This window comes from Antrostomus carolinensis, unplaced genomic scaffold, assembly GCF_000700745.2.
Source record: "Antrostomus carolinensis isolate BGI_N321 unplaced genomic scaffold, ASM70074v2 scaffold18859, whole genome shotgun sequence".
Classification (NCBI taxonomy): Eukaryota; Metazoa; Chordata; class Aves; order Caprimulgiformes; family Caprimulgidae; genus Antrostomus; species Antrostomus carolinensis.
In genome coordinates, this window is record NW_010336621.1 from 293 (window position 1) to 27,192 (window position 26,900).

At 34.2% G+C, this 26,900-nt stretch overlaps 1 protein-coding gene across 1 annotated transcript in view; it reads left to right on the plus strand.

The window, feature by feature from the left end:
- The window catches only part of LRRFIP2 (LRR binding FLII interacting protein 2), a gene marked incomplete at its 5' end in the record, with an annotated part of 31,101 nt that overhangs the window by 270 nt on the left and 3,931 nt on the right, over positions 1 to 26,900 (plus strand). Inside the window, 18 exons of the mRNA XM_010174937.2 lie at positions 2,186 to 2,227; positions 3,177 to 3,242; positions 4,717 to 4,791; positions 5,568 to 5,615; positions 5,701 to 5,745; positions 7,175 to 7,222; positions 7,324 to 7,377; positions 10,157 to 10,264; positions 12,281 to 12,325; positions 13,002 to 13,115; positions 13,569 to 13,640; positions 16,949 to 17,119; positions 17,834 to 17,926; positions 19,990 to 20,082; positions 23,702 to 23,803; positions 24,060 to 24,192; positions 25,094 to 25,143; positions 26,746 to 26,866. Coding sequence (XP_010173239.2) covers positions 2,186 to 2,227; positions 3,177 to 3,242; positions 4,717 to 4,791; positions 5,568 to 5,615; positions 5,701 to 5,745; positions 7,175 to 7,222; positions 7,324 to 7,377; positions 10,157 to 10,264; positions 12,281 to 12,325; positions 13,002 to 13,115; positions 13,569 to 13,640; positions 16,949 to 17,119; positions 17,834 to 17,926; positions 19,990 to 20,082; positions 23,702 to 23,803; positions 24,060 to 24,192; positions 25,094 to 25,143; positions 26,746 to 26,866 — 1,480 coding nt within the window. The remainder of the gene's footprint in view (positions 1 to 2,185; positions 2,228 to 3,176; positions 3,243 to 4,716; positions 4,792 to 5,567; positions 5,616 to 5,700; positions 5,746 to 7,174; positions 7,223 to 7,323; positions 7,378 to 10,156; positions 10,265 to 12,280; positions 12,326 to 13,001; positions 13,116 to 13,568; positions 13,641 to 16,948; positions 17,120 to 17,833; positions 17,927 to 19,989; positions 20,083 to 23,701; positions 23,804 to 24,059; positions 24,193 to 25,093; positions 25,144 to 26,745; positions 26,867 to 26,900) is intronic.

Sequence of the window (26,900 nt, forward strand, 5' to 3'; positions counted from 1 at the left end):
TGAAGAGAATTAGTCTATCCAATCTTTCTCTTCTAATGTCCCCAAAAGAGAAGTAAAATAAAGTGGCAAAGGTTGTGCGTCACCTTGACAGGTATAAAGATGTTGCAAGAAGTTATGGTAGGAAAATCTTTTTTCTCAGTGTTGCCATGTTAGTCCTACAGCCAAAGCTGGAATACAAACAGAAATTTTACTTTTTCAGGAATGCATATTTCTGTGTATTTTGTGATATTCCTAGTTTAGACAGCTTCAGTATTTGTTAGCAGCCTGTTAAGCTGTGAATAGTTAAGTAAAGGTGTAAGTGTTGTGATGCTAATGCTTATCAGAGTGATCTGTCTCCATTCTCTGACAGCAAGGTTGCTTATCAGTAGGTAATAATTAAAAACAAAAACTATTAAAAAATAAATTGCTGGTTAAAACTGGTACAGTGTCCTGTGAGTCCTGTATGGTAACACTTTTAGCAACACAAAAAGGTATCGTGCTCTGTAAGTGACATTAATAATATTAAATTATTAATATAGTAGGAATACTGGATATATATGAACTATTGAGATAATATGAAAACAATATGAAATAATATGAACTAAACGTGGCGTATATGAATTTATAAACAGATATAGAATCTAAAACCAGGGAATTTTTGATGTTAGTTTGCTCTCTAGAAGGAATTTTCAGATGTATCAGTAGATAAGAAGAAATTATTTTTCTTGTAAACCTCTTAGTAGTTCTCATGTTGAAAATGACACTGGGCAATACTCTAGCATGCTATTACTGTATCATGTAATGTTCTCAAACTACCTTCAATTTCTGATTTGCTTTGTTTTTTAAGAAAGCTGAAGATGATACTAAGTAACATTTTGGATTGTGCGTTACCTATAATTAGAATAATTAAGTTATACCTGTGAAATTTTAAATTAACTGGAAAAAACAAGCTTGCTTTGAAAATTGGAGATTGGTATGTTAAAAAAGAAAAAAATTATTTATGAACTGCGTAAGTTTTGCTGCTATTGAGGGTCAGTGGCTAAGCTATTATTACAAAGCTGTATTGATAAATCTGGTAGACCAGCAGTCTTTTTACACTCAGGTGGTCCTTTCATCCCAGTGTTCGTCCTTTTTCACACACTTGCTTCTTCTGAAAACACCTTTGTTATAGAACCACAGAATGGTTTGGGTTGGAAGGGACCTTAAAGCTCATCCAGTTCCACCCCCCCTGCCAGCAGCAGGGACACCTTCCACTAGACCAGGTTGCTCAAAGCCTCATCCAACCTGGCCTTGAACACTTCCAGGGAGGAGCAGCCACAGCTTCTTTGGGCAACCTGGGCCAGTGTCTGACCATCCTCACAGCAAAGAATTTCTTCCTAATATCTCATCTAAACCTCCCCTCTTTCAGCTTAAACCCATTTCCCCTTGTTCTGTCATTAACTGCCCTTATGAAAAGTCCTTCCCCAGGTTTCTTGTAGCCCCTTCAGGTACTGGAAGGCCACTATAAGATCTCCCCGGAGCCTTCTCTTCTCCAGGCTGAACAACTCCAACTCTCTCAGCCTGTCCTCACAGCAGAGCTGCTCCAGCCCTCGGATTGTCTTCGTGGCCTCCTCTGGACTTTATCCATCTTGTTCCCTGCCTTTGATTCCCTCACTGATCCCGGGCTGCTATTTCCCCTAACATCTTCCATGTCCTGTAGGCAGGAATCTCCCTCAGTCCATAAGGTGCCCTTGAGAATCCCCATGTCCTGGTGGGTTTCACACCTTGCCAGTGGGGCTTCACTGGTGGTCCTCTGGGTTCCTTCACCTGTGTGGAGAGGAGCCTTTTGTCACATAACCTGACAAATGCTGTCTCAGTTTAATACAAGCTACCGCACGAGACTTTGCTTAATTATTTAAAATTCTGTTACCAAAACCACATGAAATATTTCACATCATGTACTGCTGTCCAAAATCATCTCATTTGTCAGAAATTAGGATGCTGTTGAGGAAAAAATAGTACAATTTTTTTTAAAAGTGTTCCAGCCTTAGAATGGCTTTTAGATTGGAAAAATAACATTCCTCCATGTATAACATTTCACAATTAGTAGACTATGTTTTCTTGTAATTTGCTTTTAAGTCTTTTTAGTCATTCCTTGGAAAAAGAAACCTAATTTTTTTTTTATTTTTTACTTAATGAATTTTAATTTCATTTTCTTTTACTTCAGTATGACAGTGCTAAGGATAGATCTACAAGATACTCGGTCCCTGTATGTTAACACTTTGCATGTGTTTTGAGTGAAGACTGCTTTTGTGTTTTGTTTTTAAGGTGTAATGACACTAACTAGCTACTTTAAATTATTGATTAAAAAAAAAATTTATATTTATACTACCATACTTCCAGACCTAGAATAGCAGTACTTTTCTAACACTTGATATAGAATGCATGTATAAACTTCTTCTGGATAAAATACAATGAAGTCACATGTTACAGACAGTTATCTTGCAATAATAACTTTTTAGTATTTAGCTGTTATTTCTAAACTTTGAAGTGACATACAGATTAGACTTGGAGGACATACTTAAAAAAAAGTGTGTGTATGCATTTATTTGTATTCTCAGTTTCTATATAGAAATTATAACCTAATCTGATGGAAAACTATTTCAGTCCTGAGAAAAATTAGGTGGTTTGTATACCTTTACTTAAAAAAAATTCTCTTCTTATCATTATGAAGTGATAGTAGAGTCCGTCACATTCTCCTTGGTATTATACCAGGTAAGATTTGTGTGTGTCTCTTGAAGCAAAGACAAGCACCGAGTACCTCTAAAAGGAATCTGTAAGCAACTTAAAAGCTCAATTTGTTTAAAAAGCAGTGTTATCTGAATTAGCTACAGGTAGACAAACACAGTATAATGCTTAAAATAGTCTGTAATGTTGAACTTCTTTAGTTTTTGTTTTACATTTTAGTGAAATGTGAATGCTGGCTTAAGCCAAGTCTGTGTTAATCAGAGATAAGGTTGGTTATAATTTCACTTATCAGTTTTATTTTACACAGTTATAGGAGTATGGCCTGTTATTCTAATCATATAGTTAGAATTTTCTGTGGTGTTTCTGTTGTAGGTGACAAATATCTTAAATCCTGCTGTTTAACTTCTTTATATTTTAAGATTTAAGATGCTGTTACGTGGTGGTGTTAATTTTCACAATTTCATTCTTAGAGTCATGCTTACAGTGAATCTCATAGTTCAAAGAAGAAAGCTGCTTATTCCCATAAAGATTTATTGGTTAGTTTTCTGCTATAATATTTATTATAAATACACTAACTGTGTAGAGTTACATACTAACATGATTATGAATTGCTGACATAAGCATACATGTTTTCAGGGAAAAAAAAGAAACCTCTAGTATTGACCAAATTCTGACCTGAAGTTGAGTATTTGAAACTGTGGTTGTGTCAGTGGAATCAGCTGAATAGAAATCACATTCTGTTGGAGGCTCTTGGAAACATTAAAAACTGACACTTCTCATGATTAAAGTTTATTCAGTCATAATGGAGATATGTGTTTTATTCTTCACACTTTGTCCCCTATTATGTAGAGATATTTTAAATGGAGATGTGAAAACAGAGTAAGATAGACTGAATTTACCATAAACCTTGACATTAACCCAGTGAACTGCTGAGAAAGGCATATGGATTATTGTGATCTTCCAAAAAAATGTTCTAGAAAGCTCAGTACATAACATATGTGAATATAATGTGAAGAAATTAAATTTTTAATGTAATTTTTGGAGGGTTTTGACACTGATGAATTAACAGTTGCATCAGGGGTTGGGGGAGTTAAAGCAGCAGTGGACACCTGTGTTGAGACAGGGCTGAAATATTTTTTTATATTTCCTCATTTGTATTCCAGCATTTCTTTGTGCACTTCTGAGGTGCTATTTCCCATTCCCTCAGTTCTTAAATAAATTATTGAGATTAATCTTTTTGCCTCCCATGACCTATTAAGATACATTCTGAAAGCATTACTTTTTGCCATGTCTTCATCTCTGTTGTTCCTTCTTGACATGCGTGTATCAGTTTTTCCCTTGCATGTATCTACATGCAATCTATGTAGGAAGTGTCAAAAACCAACAGAAATAAGCCAGAGTCGAATTGCTAGGCTGTCAGCACGCACGCTTGGTCTAGTGACAGGCTACAGGTTAATAGTAATCCCATAAACATCCATCCTCTATTGAATTCATAGGAATTTCTCTCCTTCTCTCTCCCCAAATTCTCTGATTCTATAGGATGGTATCTAATGGAAAAAAAAAAAAAAAAATCAAGCTAATCATAGTACTAATTACTAGCAAGTTTTGTTAAAATATGTTTTTCATGTATTGTAATATGTCAAATATGTATTATAATATGTCAAATATGTTTTTCATGTATTTCATGCTGCACTTGTCAGGATTTAAATAAACTTTTCATGTTTTCCTTATTCATTAGGGAGGGAAAAAAACAAACTATTTACTACTTTGTTTGGCCAGGCCATTAGAAATAAAGATCATATACAGAGTACATAAGCAGGTTTTGGGTTTCTTACACTTCACTTGCTTCAGAAAGTTATATGGATTTTGGGTCAACCATAGGGAAAATGTTTACAATGCTGTGTACAAGTTCTAAGCTTGGGAACGTTTGGGCAATGTTGAGATAAAACTTTTATTTCCAAGATCTACAGATGCAACTTTTGTTTTATCTGTTTTTTTTTCCCCCCACAGAGTGGAATTTACTATGATCAAAGAAATTATAGCAGCCTTAGATATAGTAAACCAGTTTCTTCCTACCATACTCGGGTCTGTCTCTTCTTCCTGTATTCATTTTTAAATGTGTATAAAATACATATATTTGTTTTTACTTGTGCTATATGAAGCAAACTTGTCTCTCTTTCCTTCTGTAAGACTCCAAATCATTACAGCTAATAGCAGATACAGCTGTATTTCTTGCTTTTAAGGGTTGCATTTTGTAAAATGAATAAATAACATGCAAGTTACTCTATTCTGCATAAGTGGGATTTTAAACTTAAATAGCTTCTGTTTTCATGATTGCTGTGTAAGGAAAACAGTTGTCCTCTGTGACACTTGCTTTTTCAAGGTCCTGTTTTTAAAAAATAAGTGAACAAGAAGTCTTTAAGTTTAGTGCCATTCTACTGCTTTCTTCTACAGTAATATAAATACATGGTCTGTTGTGAGATTGGTAGTGTCATCCAGTACCTGCAGCTACTGTCATAGTCAGGTTTAAACCAATAGCTAGAGGAAGTTGATGTATCTTTTGAAAACTACTTTATTTCTTATAATTCTCCTGTACAAATTTTCTGATAAAATACTAGATTGTTTTAATAAATATTTTAGATTATGATTTCAAAGATAATTTGAAAGGGTTTTCTTGGAATGTTTATCCACACTTCTCTTAAAGTTCTTGTCTATTATAGATATAAAATTTCTTGTCTATTATAGATGTAAAGTTTAGTGTTTCTATCTTTTGAACTTCTGGGGAATATAGAACAATAGATTTTAAAAGTCAATGTACGCAGAAAAAGTGTTTCTGACTTTTCCTCTTCTTCACACTGCAGTCTTCTTCTCTATACAGTGATCCAGTGGCAACAACTAGGAGTTACAGGGTTAGTAGAATGTAAAATAGTATCTTGCTTATCTTTAGATGTTGGAATGGCAATCAGAAATAAAAAATTCCACTTTTCTTCTTAGGTGTCTCCTTCTGTAAACACTGGTTTGATAAGAAGTATCAGTTTGGTTCGTAAGCACCATTTGCATGGTTGCCTTAAAGTTGTATTGTATGGCCATAAGGCTTGACAGTGTTACCTGTGCAATTTTTTTTTCATATTTTTAAATAAAGCTGCAGCTTGTGTGTGTCATTTTGTGGAGGCATTCAGTTTTTTAGCATTGTTAAATTGCCTCTTTAAAGTATTTTAGTAGTTGCTGGTTTAATCATCTTTTTACAGACAAGCATAAAGTTTAGGATACAACAATGAAGAACAATGCTGGTGTTAGAACAAGTTAATCCAAGCATACTAAATAACAACTGCATGCCTATTACTAAAAAAACAAAGAGGTATTTAAAGATGTTAAGCTAAGCATTTGAATGGGGAAAAAAACATTATCAGGAGATTACAGAAAATTGTGGTAAATACACTTTAAATACTTTAAAATAAGATGGCGAGTTTAAATTTAATAATCATACAAAAATGTAATAGGATGAAAACCTAATCTGCATTTTTACAAAATAAAAAGTAGCTAGAAGTGCCATAAGAATGGCTAAAATAGCTTTACACAAAGTTGTCATCTTTAAAAGTAACATGCATGCCTGAAACTTTATGCCTTTCGCTGCTATGACAGTTCAAATCCAACGTAGACTGCCCTTCAGAGACATGCTACACCTGTATAGAAAATCAGCAAGTATTTCCATGCAGTATTTTTATAGTTAATGAGGTCTTGTTCTGCACTTAAATTGCAAACACAGATAACTTGTTTTTTTGGCTTTGTGCCTATTCTTGAGTAAACATTAGATAGCAGATCCGGTGAGAGAACGAAACCATAATGACTGGTATTGCATTTAATTCAAATATACATGTAATTCAAATTTCTACTGGAGATCCCTTCATAGGTAGGGGGAAAGCAGCATGAGACACTTTTAATTTTTTTTTTTATTATTATTATTTTTTTTTAATTATGCTGCCTAGAGCTACTTTTATCCACGCGTAAATAGATTTTATTTAGCCTTGCACCTTGGAACATTCTTCTTCAGGAAAACCTTCATGGGTGAGCACAAAATAAAACTGCTAAGTGGCCAATATAGCTTCAGTTCCCAGGTGGATCAAAATTTCTGAAGGTTTCAAAACAGTGAAAACTAAATTGCAATTTAAATATTTACTTAATTGTTTTCTGAAAACAGTTAAGATTTGATTAAAAAAAACCAAAACAAAACTACAACTATTTGGCTATTTTTCAAGGAAATTCTTAGATGTATATGTGGAAATAGACATTCCTAATAGTAGGAGGAGATGTTGCAGAAAATTTTTAGAAGTTGTTTGACCTTTCACCAGGTATAATGTTAACTGGAGAATGCATACATGGGATAAAATAGAGTATGTTACAGTGCTTAAGTGTGGGATCATTATTTCTGAGACAGAATATAAACGGTATTTCATTCCCTTTTTCTCAGGCATCTTTGTGTGGTGATGGATTACGTAGCTCATATAGTTCTCGCACTGTAAGTGTAAGAGGCTTTTGGTCGTTTCTTTTATTATCTTTGTTTTCTGGAGATAAAAACCTATGAAAATTGTGAAAATTTCCTTCACAACTTTTCTTTAGCCATCGGAATACAGTTATTCTTCAAGAGCAAGCTCAATTCGAAGTAGTCCTGTGGTGAGCGTTCCTCTTGCATGGTTTCTTGAATGCTTTTGTACTAACACACAACAATTATGAGTATTTATACTGGAGATCATTTTACTGACCAGCACACTGACTTGGTTTTTCAATTCCGCATCAAAAAAAGGCAGTTTGTCAGAGATGTGATTTTTAGCAAGATGTAAAGTTTTAGCAATAAGACAGTAAAATGTAGAAGCAATAAAGAATTTACTTTTCTAAACATCTTGTAGATGTTTGTAATGTATGTAGTTGGAAGCAACTGGAAACTGAAGTATGGTATATTGCTGGGATTCCCATCTCATGTTGTAACTGGGGGGCAGGCAGGTGAAACTCACTACAATACATGTGAAAAAGTCTTTTCTTTTTGGAAAGAGGACTAACCCAAACTTTGTTATATCACGCAGTAAGCTCATTTTCATGGAAACCAGTATTCAAAACTGAGAGAAATGTGTTCCTGGATCTGTAGTGTGTCAACAGAGTCATTCCAGAGGTGTTTTTTTCCTGCTGCAGAGTGATTTTAAATAGCTGTACCCTGTTTCTACCACAGAACAACTGTCTTGGTTTCATTGGTACAGCTGCTCATTTGTCATGCTACACAGAAAAGTAGCTCTGTGTTCTGATATGGGTTAAATTTAAATGTTTGATCCAGTTTTCGTTTTTCATGTATTCTTAACAATGTTGTAGAGACTAAACAAATAAAAATAGATTTGTCAAGCGACTGGATGTTTTTAGCTATAACAGATGTCAGAGTGAATTTTGGAGGATGTAGGAAAAAGGGAATTTTGGTGTTGCTTTATGAAGTTCCAAAACCTAAGAGGTATTAACATCCATCTCTAAAGTCTCTTAAACTGTGAAAATACTACTTCTTAGTTTCTCTTGACATTAAGATTCATTTCTTAAAAGTATTTACTTGATATGTATATAGGAATTCTATGTATCTCCGATCTCAGTATGTGAATGTGACACCAATAGTGCCAAGGTACCATTAACTCACACTAGTGAATGTTTAATAGAGTTCAAAGTATTTGTTTAATGAAATAATTCTGAAAAGGGTATTCAGCAGGTGAAGTAAACATCTCACAACTTAACTTTCACTTTCTGTTGTTTTTGTGGTTAATGCTTTGGTTTCACTCTGGGTTATGCACTGGAAATCAGCTCAGTACTCACTGGAAATTAAAAGATGGAAACAGAGTAGAAAACACTGGTGGAAAACTGTATCGTGCATCTCCATCTTAAACTGTATTGGTTTTCATAAACCCATTGAGAAAGATGTTAGAAATGCAGAGGGTATAGAAGGAGGAAGAGTAAGTTTTATCAGATGTATGGACTTTTCAACAGCAAAGATAAGTTAGTTTTGAATGAAAAAGAGCACGCTGTTGTCATAGGTTATGTTTCTAGCCCTTGAGTTTTTTGTTCTTTTGCTGTGAGTGTAATTCATATAAACAGAATTCTGTTCAGCATTTTTAGATTTTGTGAAATGCAAGTGAAATGAGAAAGTTCAGCCAAATTTCTGACCATTATGATTTATTTACTTTATTATTAAAAAAAAAATAAAGATGTTATTTAAAGAGTAGATATAGTTATGGCTGGAAAGTTACTTGTCAGAGAAACAGAACATAACCTAGCAGTGACAAAAAATATAAATTGTGTAGTCTGTAGAACGTAGAATCTGAGACAGGTGTTCATCTGCAAGAAGTTTTATAGGTAACTGGTCACATTTGCATAAAAGACATCTGACTGTCTTTTAATTGGAATAAAATGAGGCTACATCACTCTATACATCAGGTACAAAGAAATTAAGAATTATTTATTTTTTTTAATGGTTAAAATGGGATAAGGACAACATATTTTCAAACTGATCATTTGAAGATTTTCTTTCATATAATCACTTTTAAAAATAAGCATAATATTCACAGTAACTTTCTGTCTTTTAAAGCAGAGTTTACTAACACAACACTTTGGATAATGCTCCTCCTCTCATTAAATACTGTGTTTAACGTGCTTAGCATTTTCTCAGTGAAATATTTCCCTTGCCTTCCCATGGCATTGTAACGACTGTGATGTGGTTAGATATATTTTGCCTTTTTTACTAGTGATGTATTGCATTAGTATTTTTTCCTTGCCCTTTTTAAGGTTCCTGTGTGACAGCTTTGAGGAGTACACTTGTCTTCTATTGTGAGGCCTCTGAAAATTGTGAATAAGAGGAAGCCCAGTTCATATTCATAATTAGTAGTGTTGGGATTGTGTTGAAGAAAAGACAACATTCATAGAGAAAAATAACATTTATTTATCAAATTCAGATTATAGAATATGTTTTTATGATCTACAAACCTTTTTATAAAAAAGGTAATTTTCGTAGCTTGTGTTTGGTCCTATATTAGTATTAAACTCTTTTGTATCTCTGATTGTATTTTTTTATGTTACTCCAAATGAGGAAAATGAATCAATAATAAATGTTCATTGCTTTTAGGTTTAGATACTGTAAACCACAAGAATAATAAACATGTCAAGACAGTGTTTAAAAACAATGCTGACTAAAGTATTCATATCAGTGTAGCACGTTTTATTCATATATACACATTTAAAGTAGCAAAAATCTAGAAGACTAATTAAGATTTTACAAGTATTAAAGTTAGAAAAGCAAGAATAAACTGCAATAATGGAGATTAAAGTTAGGATTTCCTGTTTGTTTCTTTGGTTTTTTTTTAAATAAACTTTTGTTCATTCTGTGGTGTCACCTTCAGTTCTCTTTCACCCTTCTCCTTGTCTTTTGAAGTCCTCTGATTTTTCTGATCAAAGTGAAACTGCTGCTGACTATTTTAGTCGTTCCAACCGCAGGGGAAGCATTGTTTCCGATGCAGATGATGTTCAAGGTTTGAATAGTGTAAGTGTTAATGCTTGTTCGACTGTGCAAACTCACTAACCGTGGATTTTCTTTTCATACTCTGAAAGAGTAAATACTGTGAAAGCATCCAGAGTTATTTAATGGCAGATAGGATTGTTGAGGGGTTGGGGCTGGTTTTTTGTATTGAAATGTCTGGAGTCTGAATTTTTTAAAAGCATGCTGCTTTTTTTATTTCACAGGATTTTGCCTGTTGCTAGAAGCATGTGGCAAGTGTTAACACTTCACATTTTTTGTGTGTGATAAACTTAAGCATTTCTTAAATGTAAAATGCTGTGGGTTTTTGTTATGGAGATTAACAATGTCTAAGTTATTTTGTGTATTTTTGGAATACTGCTACTTGGTTTTGTGACAAAAAATAGATACTTAGAGCTGTGCCTTCTTTAGTGCATTTTAGTGTTCATTTCTCCAAGGTGAGGTTTTATCAGGATCCGTTACTGGAGCACTTGTTGGCTACGCTATCTTACTGAATCCTGAGTCAGTAGAGCAAAAAATTATCACAATGAGTTTCCTGTACATCCCTTTAGTCTGAACATTGTTTTTATTCTTTATTGCTGCTGTAAGTTCTAGAAATTCTTGTTACTTGCAGTCAAAACTTTTGTGCTTAATAGTGGAAAAAAAATAGGGAAACTTCCATTCTTAGGCATGTCTTTGGAGTAACAGAGTTAGGACATGCAGTCGGAGGAAAGGTTGAGAGAACTGGGATTGGGATGTTACTGGGATGTAACTTGTAATAATGCACAGCATTCATCATTTGCACATGCTCAAAACATGGCAGAGACCAATAATTTTTCCAGTTTAAATTTAAGTGCTTTTTTGTCTCTTATAAACCTACTTTTCTGAAATTAACTAATTTTCTAAAAGAAAATGTGGAAACTGAGACTGGCAATTATGCTGCCTTCTCAGTTGCTTTTATCATCATCATTCTTATGTATTATTAGATCCAAAAATTAATTTTTATATAAGGTACTCTAAATGGATACTTCAGATAATTGGAGTCTCAATACCATTTTATAATCACAGCGGTGACAAGTATTTGCCATTTGTATTTTCCATACATCATTGGAGATGGTGAACTTGCCATGGAAATGTTGCTTTGGTAAAACTCACAATAGGAGGAAAAAGGGAGATCTCGTAATGCAACATTAGTTTCTGCTGTGATTGTAGCAGACTTATAGATCTCTTGTCCCCAGGCTGGAATAAAACCAGGTGTTTTTGGAGAAGCCAGATATTTGAGATACCAGACTCAATGTATCGTACTTGTTTTAGGAAATATGGCAACATGTTAATGTCTTCATTTAATTCCACCTATTTTGATTCCTAGAATAGTAGAAAATATGAAAATTAACAATATAAGTTTGCAATATCAGTGTTTCTAAATAAGAAAGGGAAGTTCTTTTAATTAGGCTTCAATGCATAAAATACTAATTGAAATTATTTTGTAGGTTGCTGTTAATTAGTACACTTCAGAAATTATTTTGTAGGTTGCTGTTAATTAGTACACTTCAGTTATGGGCTTTTACCTGAATTGTTTTTGTCCTGATGTAATTGCAGGATTCATCAAGGAGATTGAAGGAACAAATGTGTTATCTAATGGATGTTCACACTGGTGTCACTGGTTGCTTGAAGTGCACTTGCATGAAGCTTTGTTTTTCATGCCACCAGTTGTTGTTGTCACTACCTTGTTGAAATTTAAAGTAGTGAAACATGTTTTGTTGATTAGTACTTTAATATTGGTAATGAGTTTTTATTAAAACTTAAAAGCTTCTGGCTTTTTCTTTCCAAGCATTCATTTATTTTGCAGTTGAGGTAAAGACGACTTTTTTAGGCTGAATTTTTTTTTCTGTCTTGATGTATGAACTTCTGGAATATTTTTTTTCTGTTCTTTCATTTTTTTTGTTCTTAAATATTTCTTACTACCTTTGAACAGAAGACGGTGATTCAGTAGACCCTCTTTGCAAAAGGTCTATTGTGATCACTTTCCCTTTTCTCTTTCAGCTCGAAGAAAAGAGTGAAAAATCACATTCAGAAATATTTTCAAGGGTAAGAGTTTTTAATTCAAAAGTTACTGAAAGTCAGTCTTCATCCATAAATTTACAAATATTAAAGTAGTTCCAAAAGTATAAATGCTGTGTATTTTTAGTAGAGTATATTTTAGTCATTTTTAAGAACTTACAAAGAGGTATTTTTAGACGTATCTTTATCTACGAAATTAATGCTTTGTGTCTTTTATTTCCCAAGGAAATAATTTTATTCTTAAGTTTACTTTTAGAAGTATTAATTTCTTATAGAATTTATTTTCTGTGTGAGAAATATTTAGCAGGAAAGGCTGAATTTTAAGAGGCTAGGGCTATAAAAATTCATATACTAGATTCCACTGGAGACTTTCTTCTGAATCCTGGGTGTCAGAAATTACAATTTTTAGAAATATTTTAAACTTCTACAGTTTTTCAGCACTAGCAGCTTCCTTATGAAAGTCTTCTGAACAAAAGACTCAAAACTGTAAAGTTATGATAACTCATAAGTCATCAAAGAGAAACAAACATTTCATCAAGAAGAAACATAAGTGCTGGAAAATAATCAATGGAAAGTATTGTCTATAAGCTAAAAGTAAGAAATGGTAAAAAAAAAAACAGAGAGAAAAGTGTTCTATGACTGAAGCAATTTATAAAGAGAAATGACAGTGTGATTCCTGATACAGTGTTTTTCCCTTTTTAAGCCATCATCTCGCAATTCCATAAGTGCAACTCCTCTGAGTGGCAACTCATCTAGGAGAGGAAGTGGAGACACAAGCAGTTTGGTGGATCCTGATGCCTCCCTCAGTGAATTACGGGTAAACTGCATTTTCAGAGAATTTGGAGCTAGTTTAAAATTGTATTTGTGGTTAGGAGGAATTTTTCTTTGCTGCAGAGCTTCTGGTGTCTTAATACTAATAAAAAGTTATGAGGATGTAATTTTTAATCACAAAAGATTTCTGTATTTATCTTGATAATTGTATTTGTTGTGTTCATAAATATTTATGGCGCTAACAGTTTAGCTTATATTAAAATAAGATTTTGTTTATGTCAAATTTGAAACAATTCTGTCCTATTTGAGATGACTTAGATTCGGGGATATAAACAAAAATCTTAATTTCCATCAAGTCGTTGTGAATTAATTGTAATTTCTGTGAATTATTACAGGCTTTGGCATTTGACAGAAATACATCTAAACCTTTTAATGCTTTTTCAACTATAAATTATTTCCCCATACTTCTTATGCTATGGTTCATTCCTATGTCCTGCAGGATATCTATGATCTTAAGGACCAGATACACGATGTAGAAGGGAGATACATGCAGGGACTTAAGGAACTAAAGGTATCAGGGCTCCTCCCAAGCATGCATTCTGTATGGGTGTTTTTGGGGAATGGAGATATCACTGGTTCCACTAACTCTATAAGGCTTTACTAACAAGTTTTTAAATGTCTTTAAAGCATGTATCTAACTTTTAATGCATAGAGAGCATCAGCTTAAATTTGTAAATTATTAAGATATAATTTAAATGTACCTGAGGTATATGTTCATTATTTGGTTTATGTTAAAATAGTATTAAACTTGCACCTTTTTAGCAGGGGTTTTATGGTAAGATAAGGAGATTTAAGTTATATTTTTCAGAGTTTTGTTAGCAAATGTATGGATATTCAAAATAATTACTATATATTAAATGGGGTAGAAAAAATGGGATATAGATATGACTAAGAACTTAAGAAACAACAAATCAGTCTTCCAAGTTGCAGCAAATACTACATCTTATAAGGCAAAATCAAAATAATGATTTTGAATGATGCACTGAGATGAATCTGGGCAGGCATATTGCTTGCAGGAGAAGATTGATTTTGTTTTAATCTTTTGCCACTATGAAAGATTTTTTTTTATGCTCGTGGTTTACATTCCCATTATCTTTGTCTAAATTATAGGTTGGTATTTTCAGTATTAGGTTAATGAGATTTGTCTATATTTTGACTTGTTTAAATTAGTATGCATGCTTTTCTTTTGTAAGTTTTCACAGAATTAATAGCTTGCAGTTAATTTAAAGTAGGATTATTTTCCCCTCTTCTGTGTTCAAGGGAAACTCAATACAGCAAATGATGTGGCTTACACATCTTTTTCAGGATATTTGTTCTGTTCTCTTTCTTGTTATCTAGTTGTGAATGGTAAATGTAAAAGTAAAGAGATCTTTCCATATTTGTTTTATATCCATATAGAGACTGAATTTGATGAATGCTTCTTGTGCTAGAGCATGTAACAGTGATGTATTTAAGAGCTTCCCTCAGTTTTATTGATTAAACAACATTAGATAGCATAGTAAAGAGAAAATAGGTAATTTGAGCTGTTCAGTGTAGCAAAAATTATTTTCAGAGAAAGTAACTTGAATCTGATAGCTGTATGCTCATCTTAATCATACTGCCATATGAATATTAAAAGGCTGTCAAAGAGCAGTTAGATTACAAGATTATTAGACATAGCTATGATTGTACTGAATTGGAATAAAATGTGAGATTGCTTCATAATTTTAGAATGGATCTAATCCATGTTTGCCAGCCTCCTCTTTAAGGCTGGGGTCCCAGAGCACATGGCATACAGTAAGAGGTTGAAACAACTGGATTTGACAAGTCTTGGGGCAAGTGGGCAGCAGTACCATTCCTGTTTCCAGCTGCCTGATAGGAGCCTGTAGAGAAGGCAGGGCAGACTCCTTGCAGAGGTGCACAGTGACAGGGCAAAAGGCAACAGACAAAAGATGCATCATAAGGGCAGAAATTCCTATTAGACTTCAAGAAACAAACTTTTCACAAGGAAGGCAGCAGCCAGGTTCTGCAGTCTGCTTCCCTGCAGATACTTCAAATGAACTGGAGATGAGCTGTGAGCAGCCTGATCTTGGCTGGCCCTGCTTAATTAGGAGATTGGACCAGGTGGCATCCAGAGATCTCTTAACCTAAATTACAGAAAACAATCAAATTGGAATTTTTTCCTAGTTGTACTTTGGTTAAATTTTGTATCTCCACATAAAAGACTATAACATTCACTTTAATGTTAGTGTTTAGCTTTTTTCCTTATAAATTGATTTTCTTTGGGAGTCTTTGGAAGGTTTACTGTCTCTGACATTTTGTTTTGTGGATTTTTATAAGATTTGTTATGTTTGCACCATCACAAAAAACGTTTTCCATTATTTTAATCTAAAAATTAATAATTACTTGAATGCACTTACATGTATTCTTTATTTTTTTCATTTTCTTCTATTTTATTAATCTTCTTTGCTCTTCGCTATTTACTGTTTCCCAGATGATAATAGTTTCTTTCTTACCTTTTCACTACTTACACTGACTCGTCTCTTCTGATTTGTAATCTATCAAGTTATGTCTTAAGTTATTTTTTTCTGGGGTTTCTAAAATACTGTTTTTCTCCAGCACAAAATTCCAGAATTTAGTGAATGGAACAGAGAGATAGAAATACCTGTGACTATGATAAAATTATAAAAAATAAAATACGTACTTTAAGGACAGCTTTCTCAAAATGGAGATTTATAACATGGAGTAGGGTTTGGGGGTTTAGGTTTTCTTAGAAAACTTGGATTGTTACCACCCTCTCCCAAAATACCTTAGTCCTTAGTCCTACTGTTGTGTTTTCTGGAAGACCCAAGCTTGGTGCCCTTCCTGTGTGAGTACTTCTACTGTCATAATACAAATAATTAAACAGGGAGGTTATGCTACTTATGCCTTGAAAAGAGAGATTACATGAAATACTAGGGGATTTGTAGGAGGACACAGATCTGCTTTAGAAAGGGAATAGCTTAATAGCTGTCTTTCACTTCTAAAATTAGGACTCTGAAACTTAATTTTTTGTATTTTTAAAAGCATGCATATTGAAATCATCGCGTGTGTAGAAGTATCTGGAGTGATAGTTTCAGTATTGAACAGTTCAGGTTTGTTACAGTACTGGGGGGAAAAAAAAGGATAAAATCATTTTGGTTAATGTGAGAGAATTGCTGAAGAGGTATAGCAAGGTGTACGTGCACCTTCTGGTAGAGAATCAAGTGTGTGAATCTTTACATGCTTTTTTTTAATCTTAGTGAGAAATAAAAAGACAAAATGTCTGCTTGAACAGAGAATCATTATTACTTAAAAAATGTGACTACCTGAAAACTTGAATCTGAGGTATAGAGCACTACTCAAATAATGACCATTAAGTTAAACTACTCTTAGAGAGATTTCTGTGCTCTTTTTTAGTCATATAATTGTCTGTATTCTGTCAGATTTGGTGGCTCGTTCTGAAGTGTTTCCTTGTGCATGCACTGAAAATACAATAAAACTGCAATATTGCTACTTTAGCCTTGTGAGTTAAGTCGTGAAATTAGCAGAGTAGAAAATGCAAGAGGAACATTATCTTGTGATTTTTGTCCTTTTGTAACGATAACTTTTCATTGCTCTGTATGACTTAACCTGAATAATGGAAATTGAGCTGTGACTTGGTATTTCTAGAAAGAAGACGTGAATAATAATTCAGAAACAAAAATGGTTGCATGATTTTATTTTATAACCGATAGCACTCTTCAGCATTATGGTGGTATTTGAGCATTATAACAGTGCATCAACAAGTTGGACTAATGTCAGCCTTTCTGCTGTCTATAGGATTCACTAGCTGAAGTGGAAGAGAAGTACAAGAAAGCTATGGTTTCCAATGCTCAACTAGACAATGAGAAAAACAACTTGGTTTACCAAGTGGATACTCTAAAGGATGTCATTGAGGAGAAAGAAGAACAGATAGCAGAGTTCTATAGGGAGAATGAAGAGAAGTCAAAGGTACTGATTTTTAAGGTGGTTTTTTTTCTAATTATAAAGATAAATCATAGAAACCTGCACTACTTAGTAAGGAAAGGTGAAATTTTTTGGATTAGTAGTAGAGTCCAGCTATCTAGGTGTTGTGAGTACTGTGTTTTGTTTTGTTTTTTAAAAACCCCTACCATCCTTCAAAAAACCCAAACCAACAAACCAACCACCCCCCTGGAAAAAAAACAAACAAATTCCACCAAACAACCTCTCCCTCTCCACTCCACAAACCACATCCCAATTGAATGCGATTTAATTGATTAATTGAATTTAAATAATGCAATACACTAAAGAGAAAATATGCATTTGAATCAAATAGGACATGTTCAGTCCCACTTTCTTGGAAATGGAAAATCTCTGTGGTAGCTTTTTTCTAGCAATGTTTAGATAAATTCAGTATCTGAGTTTTTCTTGTTAATATTATGCTTAAACCTTTATGGCATCTTTTCTCTCCACACTAAATTTTATTAAATAAAATCTTCTATGCAGTAAATATCTGGAACATTTAACTAAAACACTGATTCTGTCATTTTTAGCCACTTGGTAGGTAGAATTTCTCAGGTTGTTGCAGTAATTTCTTGGGTATTGTTATGTTAAATAATATTACTAACTTTTAAAAACTTGATATTAAAAATAAGTGTCAAGCCTAAAATAAATAAAAAGAAATAATGAATTTATTTAATATAGGAATTGGAAAGACAGAAACACACGTGCAGTGTTCTACAGCATAAGTTGGATGAACTTAAAGAGGGCCTTCGACAGAGAGACGAGTTGATAGAGGTATGTTCATGTGAGATACTGTGTGATAGAACTTGTACAAACAAACATGGTGTAAGGTTTGAATGGGAATAGCCATCGTACACAAAATGAGCTTAAATATTATCTTGCATTTTTAAGAAGAATTACCTTGATTTAGTGGATAGAATTTAAGCTATCAATCTCTCTTAATTTATAAAGTTGAAAATGTCTCTGTAAGGGATTCAAATGTGTAAATTTCTTAATTCCTGTGAGAATTGTGGTTCTCTCATGAATGTTCCTTTTGTCTTTTTCTTCCATTGTGAGGGCAGAACTAATGTTTGTATGGCCAAAATCTTTTTGCCTACCTAGAACTTCTGATGCATGGATAATAACAAATATTAATTTTTCCCTTTCCTTAAAGTTTCCATTTCAGTTATTTTGTATTTTTGTGAGCATCAACCACTGAAATTTGCAGCAGTGAATGTTTGTTTGCTTTACCAGTCAAACATAAACATAGCAACACTGGTCAGCATGTTACTGGGACATAACCATGTCGCTGGATGTGGGGTCCATCATTTTCTTTTTCCCTCTCCCTCTTTTAATTTGTTTCCAGAAGAAACGTGACCCAAAATCCCGGAGTTATTTTCAGTCTTTATTTTAAAATAGTCCACAAACTTATATATATTGTCAACAATATGCAGGTGTCCATTTCCCGTTGGTTTTGGTTCTAGCATTGTTAAGTTGTAGGTCAATTAGTATGTCATTTTCCCCACTGCCTTTTGGCTTCAGTGAAAATCAATGATTTTAAGTGTAAGAGCCAAAATTTCCACTACCTGCTTTTCAAAAGCTGTCTAATATTGAATTTCATTGATAATTTCTTTTGCCCTTAATTCTTGCACTCTCCAGGCAGTAGTAGTGTAATTCCACAAGACTTCTGAAAAGTCCCAGATCTGTTATGGTTATTGAGAATATAATATGCTTTGTGAATTGGAGTTGATATGATTTACTAGTAGAAGAAAAGGAGTAGGATTAGCCTAAGAGGCAGCATTTTGTGGAGTAATGCTGACAAGCAAAAACTTGGCAAATTCTGCTTGTAGATCTGTCACTTGCTCTGGATTCTCTTTGACTTCACTGTAAAGGAAAAAAACACTTTCATCTTTGGTGGTGGTTGTTTGGGTTTTTGTTTGGTTTTGTTTTTTTTTTTTAAATATGTGAATCAAGAATATACAGTAGGTTTGTCTGGAGTGTTTGCTTTGGTAGAATGTAGCATGTGTATGTAGAATATTCACCAAATGCATGCAGTCCCTTCAAAGATAAAGTTTACCCTACATTTACCATTATTTGAGTAACTTCTCTAGCTTTTAACACTAATATAATCTAGCTGAAGCCATTTAGCTTTTTGCAGGAAGACATTATCTTCCATTCCCAGATGTAAAATCAAGTTCATTAGGAAGGCAAAAAATTTTCTCTAGCCCTAAAATTCTTATGTCATCCTCATACATAATTATCTGAGAATAACAAAGGACTTCAGCTATGTCTGCAGGGCAAACAGCAAAGTGTTAGTCAGATAAAAAATAGAATTACACTTGATATGTATTGATACAGCACCAGAAGGCAGTCAGCAGCTGTATTTCACTTCCTGGATTTTTGATTCAAACTTCCTTCTTTATACTTTAAAGAAGGTTTTCTATTTTGTAAGATGTTAATAAAACCACTTGTTAATATAAGTGGGACTTATGAGTGGGACTCACTTTCAAATGGGACTCGAAGGTATCTGGAAATCACAACAAGGTAATTATTTTCCTAACAACATGATGTTATCCCCAGTCTGCAGTGGGAACTGTTACTAAAGAGAAGTAGCTCTAGCTGCACTAAATTCTCACATCAGCATGGATTGAATAGAAATAATTACTGTTCTTGTGCATGAATTCATAGAAGAAATATTATGTTACACTTAGTTGCACATTTTTTCTTTAACTTCATGCTCATAAACACTTTGGTTGACTTGTACTATTTATTTTCCTTTATCTGTTTGAGTGAGTTTTTTTTCCCATTTCCTTACTTCTCTTTCCTCTGTTATTCTTCCCTCATCCTATTTACTACAGGAGAATCAACGCATGCAGCAGAGTTTAGACTCCATAACCAAAGAGGTGTTTGATCTGCAGGAGACAATTAATTGGAAAGATAAAAAAATAGGGGTATGAAACAAATATGGGGGGAAAGGTGTTTTTTCATTTTAGAAGTAGATGAATGCCCCCATCCCTGCAGGGAATGCTGTGTACTCCAAAGAAATGAAGGCAAATTTAGATATTTAAAATGTTTTGCAGTCTTTGTCTTCTTTAAAAAGTGAGCTCCACTCTGTCTTTACTTGCATCATGATGAATAATACTAATTAAATCTATAATATAATAAACTCTTATGCATACAATTTTAAATTTTTTTATAGTTTTTTTTTACCTGTAATCATGGCTTGAAAAAGGCATTTTTTCCTTATTCTTAATAAATGTAAAAATGGCCTGGGTCCATAGATAGATCCATAGTGACATTGCAATAATATCATTTTATACTGATTTGAAATTATGTTTAATGCTTTTAATCTCCTGAAAGGCAAATACCATTTTGAAAACTTGAACAGTTTAAACCCTGCTCACCATTTGACTCCTGCCTCTCTCATCTTAAAAATTTTCATAAGAATTAGTGGATTTTAAAATGGTCTGCTTTCTACCTGGTATGAAAGACAGAATACCCCAGATAATGAAAAACAGAGGGAGCTGCAGGAGCTAACGCGTAAAATCTCAAGGTTAAAATGTCGAGAAGCCTCAGTGAATCGGGCTTGGATTTTAGCACACACCTAGTGCTAAAAAATGCAATCTTGAATTGACTTCTTCAGCCTCGTTTGTGCATTCCTCTGTTGCATTTCTGATCCTTCTAGGGCTGGTTAGCTTGGATGCAACACTGAACCAAGCTGATTTTTGACACCACACACAAAATACAAAATAATTGCCAGCTATTGCAAATGAAAGTTGGAATTGAAACAGTGGTTGTGTGCCACCTTTTGAGGAGCATCCCTGTGGCTCTTGTGCAGAACGGAAGGTGCTACAGGAAGAACTGAGTTGAGGGTGACACAGGGCAGGCAGAGTTTGTCAGTTTTGCTTCTGGGCAGCACAGAAGTGGTAAAACTGTCTCAGAGCCAACCTGATCCTTGGTGATAACTCCATGGCTCTGAACCTGTGGCTGTTCTGGAGCACAGGTAGGTAGATCTGGGTAAGAGGGAGTTCGCTGGATAGTCTTTAGAAAGGAATTGTCTGTCTTCTAGTCACTCCGCAGTCTTCCTCTCAAAATGAATTTTACACCAGATTTTGGCATACACAGATTCCTTTGAAAATTGCTGTATTTGCTAGAGTTCAAGTCACTTTTCAAAGTTATCCGGTGGTGCCCAGTTAAAAAGCAAGCCCCGTTATACTCTCTTTTTTCAGACCATATTTATTTCATGTTTCCTTCCATACATATTACAATCCCCTCTTCCATCATGAAATAGTATTTCAACATTTTAAAGCTTTTTGTGAACATTCTTCCTTTTTTATTTTTAATCATGTTATTCCCATATTTACTGTTCACCTTTGTGTACTGAACTGTCCCAATTCGTGCAATTTTTTGTGCCAGCACTTTTTTCTCTTTCAAATATGCTGGCAGAGTTAGCGCAGAGCATATCATCTATCTAATGTTCAAAAAAGTAACTGTCAGCCAGATTGACAAGAAAGATATTTTTTTCCTTTAGCCAAAATTTTCCTGCCAGTTTCTGTGTTCTCATAAATGCCATAACTGGATTTTTTACTAGTTTTTAATTTTTTTTACCATCTTGGAATTGAAATATCTTAATTCTTAAAATGTAAAAATGCTGCTCTCTTTCTCACTTTTGTTATCTAAAAACATATTTTTCTTAGCTCACAGTTTTTGGGTCATTCTTCCCAATACTGAGTAGTTTTGCTAATTTTTACTCTTTCAGCTTCGGAATTCTCTGAGAAGCTTCACGAAGGAGTAGTTTATAACTAGAATTGTTACCCAGTTTTACAGTATGTAAGACTGATGCTGCCTCAGAGGAAGAAGGGGAGGCAGGCAGAACAGAGGTAGCATGAGTCCAGTTTTACATTTGCCCTCTTCTATTGTCTTGTTTCTACAAAGTGATTGAAATTTGCATTTGTATTTCATCTTAGATCAATTTGAGAACACTGAAGTATAATTTCTAGGTAATATTTCTGAAATGTGCAGCTATTTCACTGTTTGTTGGCTCCAAATTGTACACTCATTGCCAAATCAAAATTAACAATGGTGTGTCTGAGTTTGGTATAGATTTTGTGAAGGTTTTTTGGAATATTTAGTAAATAGGGCCCCAGATAAATCTACCAAGTGATCAGATTTTAATCGTACTGGTATGTTAAAACATACCTGCAGAGCTTAGTTGTCCTGATTTTTATTCCCTCCCCTTTATCCCACAATAGGATTATTAATTTAGTACAAAATCCATGTGGTTCTGGGCTGTTGTGTCCATGCTCTCAAGTGGGTGAGCTTCCTTCCCCCTCTCTCTGCCGCTGCTCTTCAAAAATGGCAAAGGTGTATCTTTAAGTGGAACACAAAGTGATGTAGTGATTAAGGTTTTTCACACTAATTATAAATGTAGTTGCAGAGATCCAGTATGTTAGGAAATAAAAGGACATCTTATGAATTCCTCAACTATCATGGGACAGCTAATGCTTTCACACATGTTTAATTACCTACATTTTAAATATTACATTTATATACTAATAAATCAAATGTAACAGCACGTCTTAAATTTTTCTGTTGAAATTGAGTAATGCATTAAAACATTGCTCTAGTATACAGATTCTAGATAATTATTAAAATTCAGCATACTTCAATTTTAATGTGGAGCAATTACAATACAAAGTTATACACCTTCATTTCTTTCTTGGTATCAGTACATTCCTAAACATTAATGCATGATGTAAGGTTTAGTTGGATAATTTTCTTGGCAAAATGTGTGTACACTTTTGTAGTTGCTGTAAGGTCAGGCTTATTTATAATGCATGCAGTATTGAATTTGAATGGAATACTGGGATGCTGCCCAGTCAAGTGAAAGTGTCTGATTAACTGTCAGGTAACACAGCTCCAGCTTAGGTAGGCAAATCCATCTGTGTCACATTTAGTTGTCATCCTTTTTTATGCTAAAATAGCGCTGCTAGTTTTTGCTGCTTTTTTTTTTCCCCCTCAAACTGATTACTTTGGGTTTAGTAAAGAGTGGTTGTAATACTTAGGTAAGTAGTATAATAAATTAGTATTTCTAAGTGGATGACAGGTGTATATAAGGAAAGTATTTTTATGAGGTAAGATTTCTACTTCTCTACCCTGTAAAAATTAGAAAAATTAGTTCAGTGAATTAGATCTTTGCCAATTCAGTTCCAGCAAACTTTATTTCTGGCCACAGGGTGTCTATATTAAGAAGAATCACTTGCTCTTTTGATATTCAACTTAGTTTATCAAAATCTACCAAAACCAGAAAATACTAAATAGAAATCTGTTATAGAATCTACTAAGACTCACCTGGGCAAAAATTATGTCGTGAGAAACATGCAGCAATGAGGCTCTAGATATGTGACTTGTAAAAGGTAGTTATCAAAGATATATGTTTGTGTATATTAAATACCCTTTTACGTTTCTTTACCTTTGAGATCTTTGTATTTACTTGTAGAAACTCTCTCTGCTGTCTGTCATACGCTTTTTCTCTGTGCCATTCTTTTCTTGCTATCTGCCTGACCCCAGGCCCTAGAAAGACAGAAAGATTACTTTGACTGCATTAAGAATGAGCGAGATGAGCTCAGAGAGGAGTTGGCTGACCTGAAGGAAACAATGACGAGAGGAGAGGTATGTTGGTAGAAGTTACTTTACGGTAACAGAAATCCAGGAATGGGGCATGAAATCAAGGTCAATGAAAAAAGAGGAAGAATGGTCACTGTTCTTGTGCAGTCTCACAACCTGACCCTAGGGTAGGATAAACAGCACGTTTTATTGTAACTGTTTCAATCAATTTGAAAAGCTTTTTAAAAACTTTTCTGTCCAACTGTATTTTAGCACTACTCCTGTATGAGTGGTTGTTTTTTTTTTTCTGTTGTGTTTTTAGAAACATGGATTAGTTATAATTCCAGATGGCACACCAAATGGCGATGTAAACCATGAATCAGTGGTTGGTGCAATAACAGTTGTATCACAGGAAGCTGCTCAAGTCTTGGAATCTGCAGGAGAAGGACCACTAGGTAAAAATATCCTAAGAAAATATCCTAACATACTTTACAGAGTGTTTGAAGTCTTTGTTTGCTTCCTCTTCAGTGGGTTGTGATTTACAGACACAGAAACATACCTGTTGTGTTTCTGGAGTACATCCTTACACAACTTTTAAGATTGTGATTTTTAATTTTTTTTTTTAATACTGAGTAAAAAGACACATGTATCTTTTGAGTTAAAAAAAATAAAAATTAACAGTATGTGCTTGGATGTTTGTCACTGATTAGCTCTCTTGGTCCAGTTTCTGTTTTGTTACTGCCAGAAAATATCTTGCCTAAAAACGTAGTCTTTTGGATTAGTATGTTTTCTGTTGTGTTTCGAGAGAGGGGGGGAAAAAAAATATATGTATAATGAATGAAAGAACTTCTGTTACAGAAAACAATGCATTGTATATACTTTGCCCTTCCTTGAAATACTTCTGCTTTTGTTAGTGTAAAGCAAGTGCAATCATCACACTCATTAGAAAAAAAAATAAAGTGTTAAAAACATTTAAAACATGACACAGGCAACAGAAAGATACAATCAGAAAAGAATTTTGTTGGAAATGGCTGTTCTGGATACTGGGACAAAACTGTGTGTTGTTATTAAAAAAAAATCCTTGGTTGCTAATTTACTTTGAAGAATTACTAAACTTAGAGGTCTTGCTTTTAAAATTGTTACACCAATAAACAGTATGAATTAAATATTTCTCCCTTTTTTCTGCTATTAACTGAAGGCTGGTATGTTGTTATTAGTGAGTTATCCAAGTTTTGTGCTCCAGTGCTATTAGCTTTAAGTAGAAGAGCATTTTAATTTGAAAATTAAAAAGAAGTTATGAAAAATATGTTCTTAGTTACAGATTTCTCTAGTTTTTAATTGGGTTTTTTGTTTTAGATGTACGGCTACGAAAACTGGCTGGAGAAAAGGAGGAATTATTGTCCCAGGTAAAATAAGCTATTCTTTTCAGAAATAGACCTTTGTATATTCTTTTGCAAACTATTAATATATTAGCAATAAACAAATATTAAGCACCAAAGGTGCTTAATCAAATACTTAAGCAAGATAAAATACTCAACTTTTTACCTGGCTGGCTACTAGGAATTATCAGCTCCTCTCACTCATGTCGTTATCCATGTGACTTTGATCTTCAATCTAACTTGCTGCTGACTCTACTATTAGTGCACATCCTTAAAGCTGCTCTATTTTATTTTGTCTTATGCGGAAATACTAAAGTCAGTAAAATCTCATTAAACTCAAGTGGCTCTTTTCTTCCAGATTGCTAAATGGTACTATTTCTTTGATCATTTCAGTTACTCAAATAGAAAATTAATATTATCAAAGTAGTTGTATTTTGATACAGTTCAGTATTGAGAAGAAGAGATTCAAGAAATCATATAGCCATTGAGCAGTTGTTAAAAATACCATAATTTTTGTCATTCTAGTTGAACACATTGCAATTTTAAAATCACAGAATCACAGAATGGTGGGGTTGGAAGGGACCTCAGGAGATCATCCAGTCCAACCCCCCTGCCAAAGCAGGTTCTACACCAGGTCACACAGGAAAGCGTCCAGGTGGGTTTGGAACATCTCCAGAGATGGAGACTCCACACCCTCTCTGGGCAGCCTGTCCCAGTGCTCTGTCACCCTCATGACGTTGTCAACATTTGTTTTTGCTGGGAATTTTAGTATAAATACTTGGTTTAGCACGGCAATAAATTCTAGTATTGAATCAAGGCTATTAAAAATATGTATACGAATACATATATGCATATTTATTGACATATAATTGTAAAATAATCGTTAAAATAATTGATTTATATAATGAATGGGAGTTTTGCAAGTGTAAAACCTATACCACTAATCTGTAGGGCAATATTTTGATATAAGAGTCAAAAATGTATCTTCCACTTCTTTCATAAACTCCAGACACAGAGGACGTAGCTGAGGAATCTGTGTTCCCTGACTACTGGAAAAAAAAAATTAAAAATAAATAAGACAGTTGCTATAACACAAAATAAAACCATTTAAGATTAGTGTGACTACAGATTTGCCCTGGGACATTGCTTCCATATGAAGTAAAAAGAGAGGACCCCAAAAAAGCTGTGGATTATTCTTTCTGTAAACTCATGAGGATCTTGTTCATAATCTTCATATGTGTTTAGAGTGTAAAGGGTTCTCTGTAGAAGAAATGCATAAATACAGTTTGATGCCACGTCCTCCTCTTCTGGAAAGGCAGCTCTGTTAGAGCTACTGGGTGTCCTACATTGCACAGAGATCCCTGCAGGACTGACCAAGCTGGTGGGTTTGGATTGTGTGGTGACACGCAGAGGGCACTCACCCAGCAATGGGGATGGGGGACTCCAGCCACAGGCCTCCGGGACTGGCTTCCCCTCCTCCCTTGCACCGCTCTGCTGCTCCTGCTTACAGAACTATCTCTGCCAGTGACAACTCAAGACTTGCTCTGTCTTTTCCCCGTTTAATGTTTAGATGCACAACTACTGAACTTGTGGGAGTCTCCCTTTCACAAGAGAACACTTCTTTTTCAGGTTAGAAAACTGAAGATGCAGTTGGAAGAAGAACGACAGAAATACTCTAAAAGCGACGGCATGAATCCAGATATGATTGGCTTAGAGAACGGTTCTGACTTGCAGCTCATTGAAATGCAGAGTAGGTATATGGTTCCTGCTCAGAGCTATTCCTG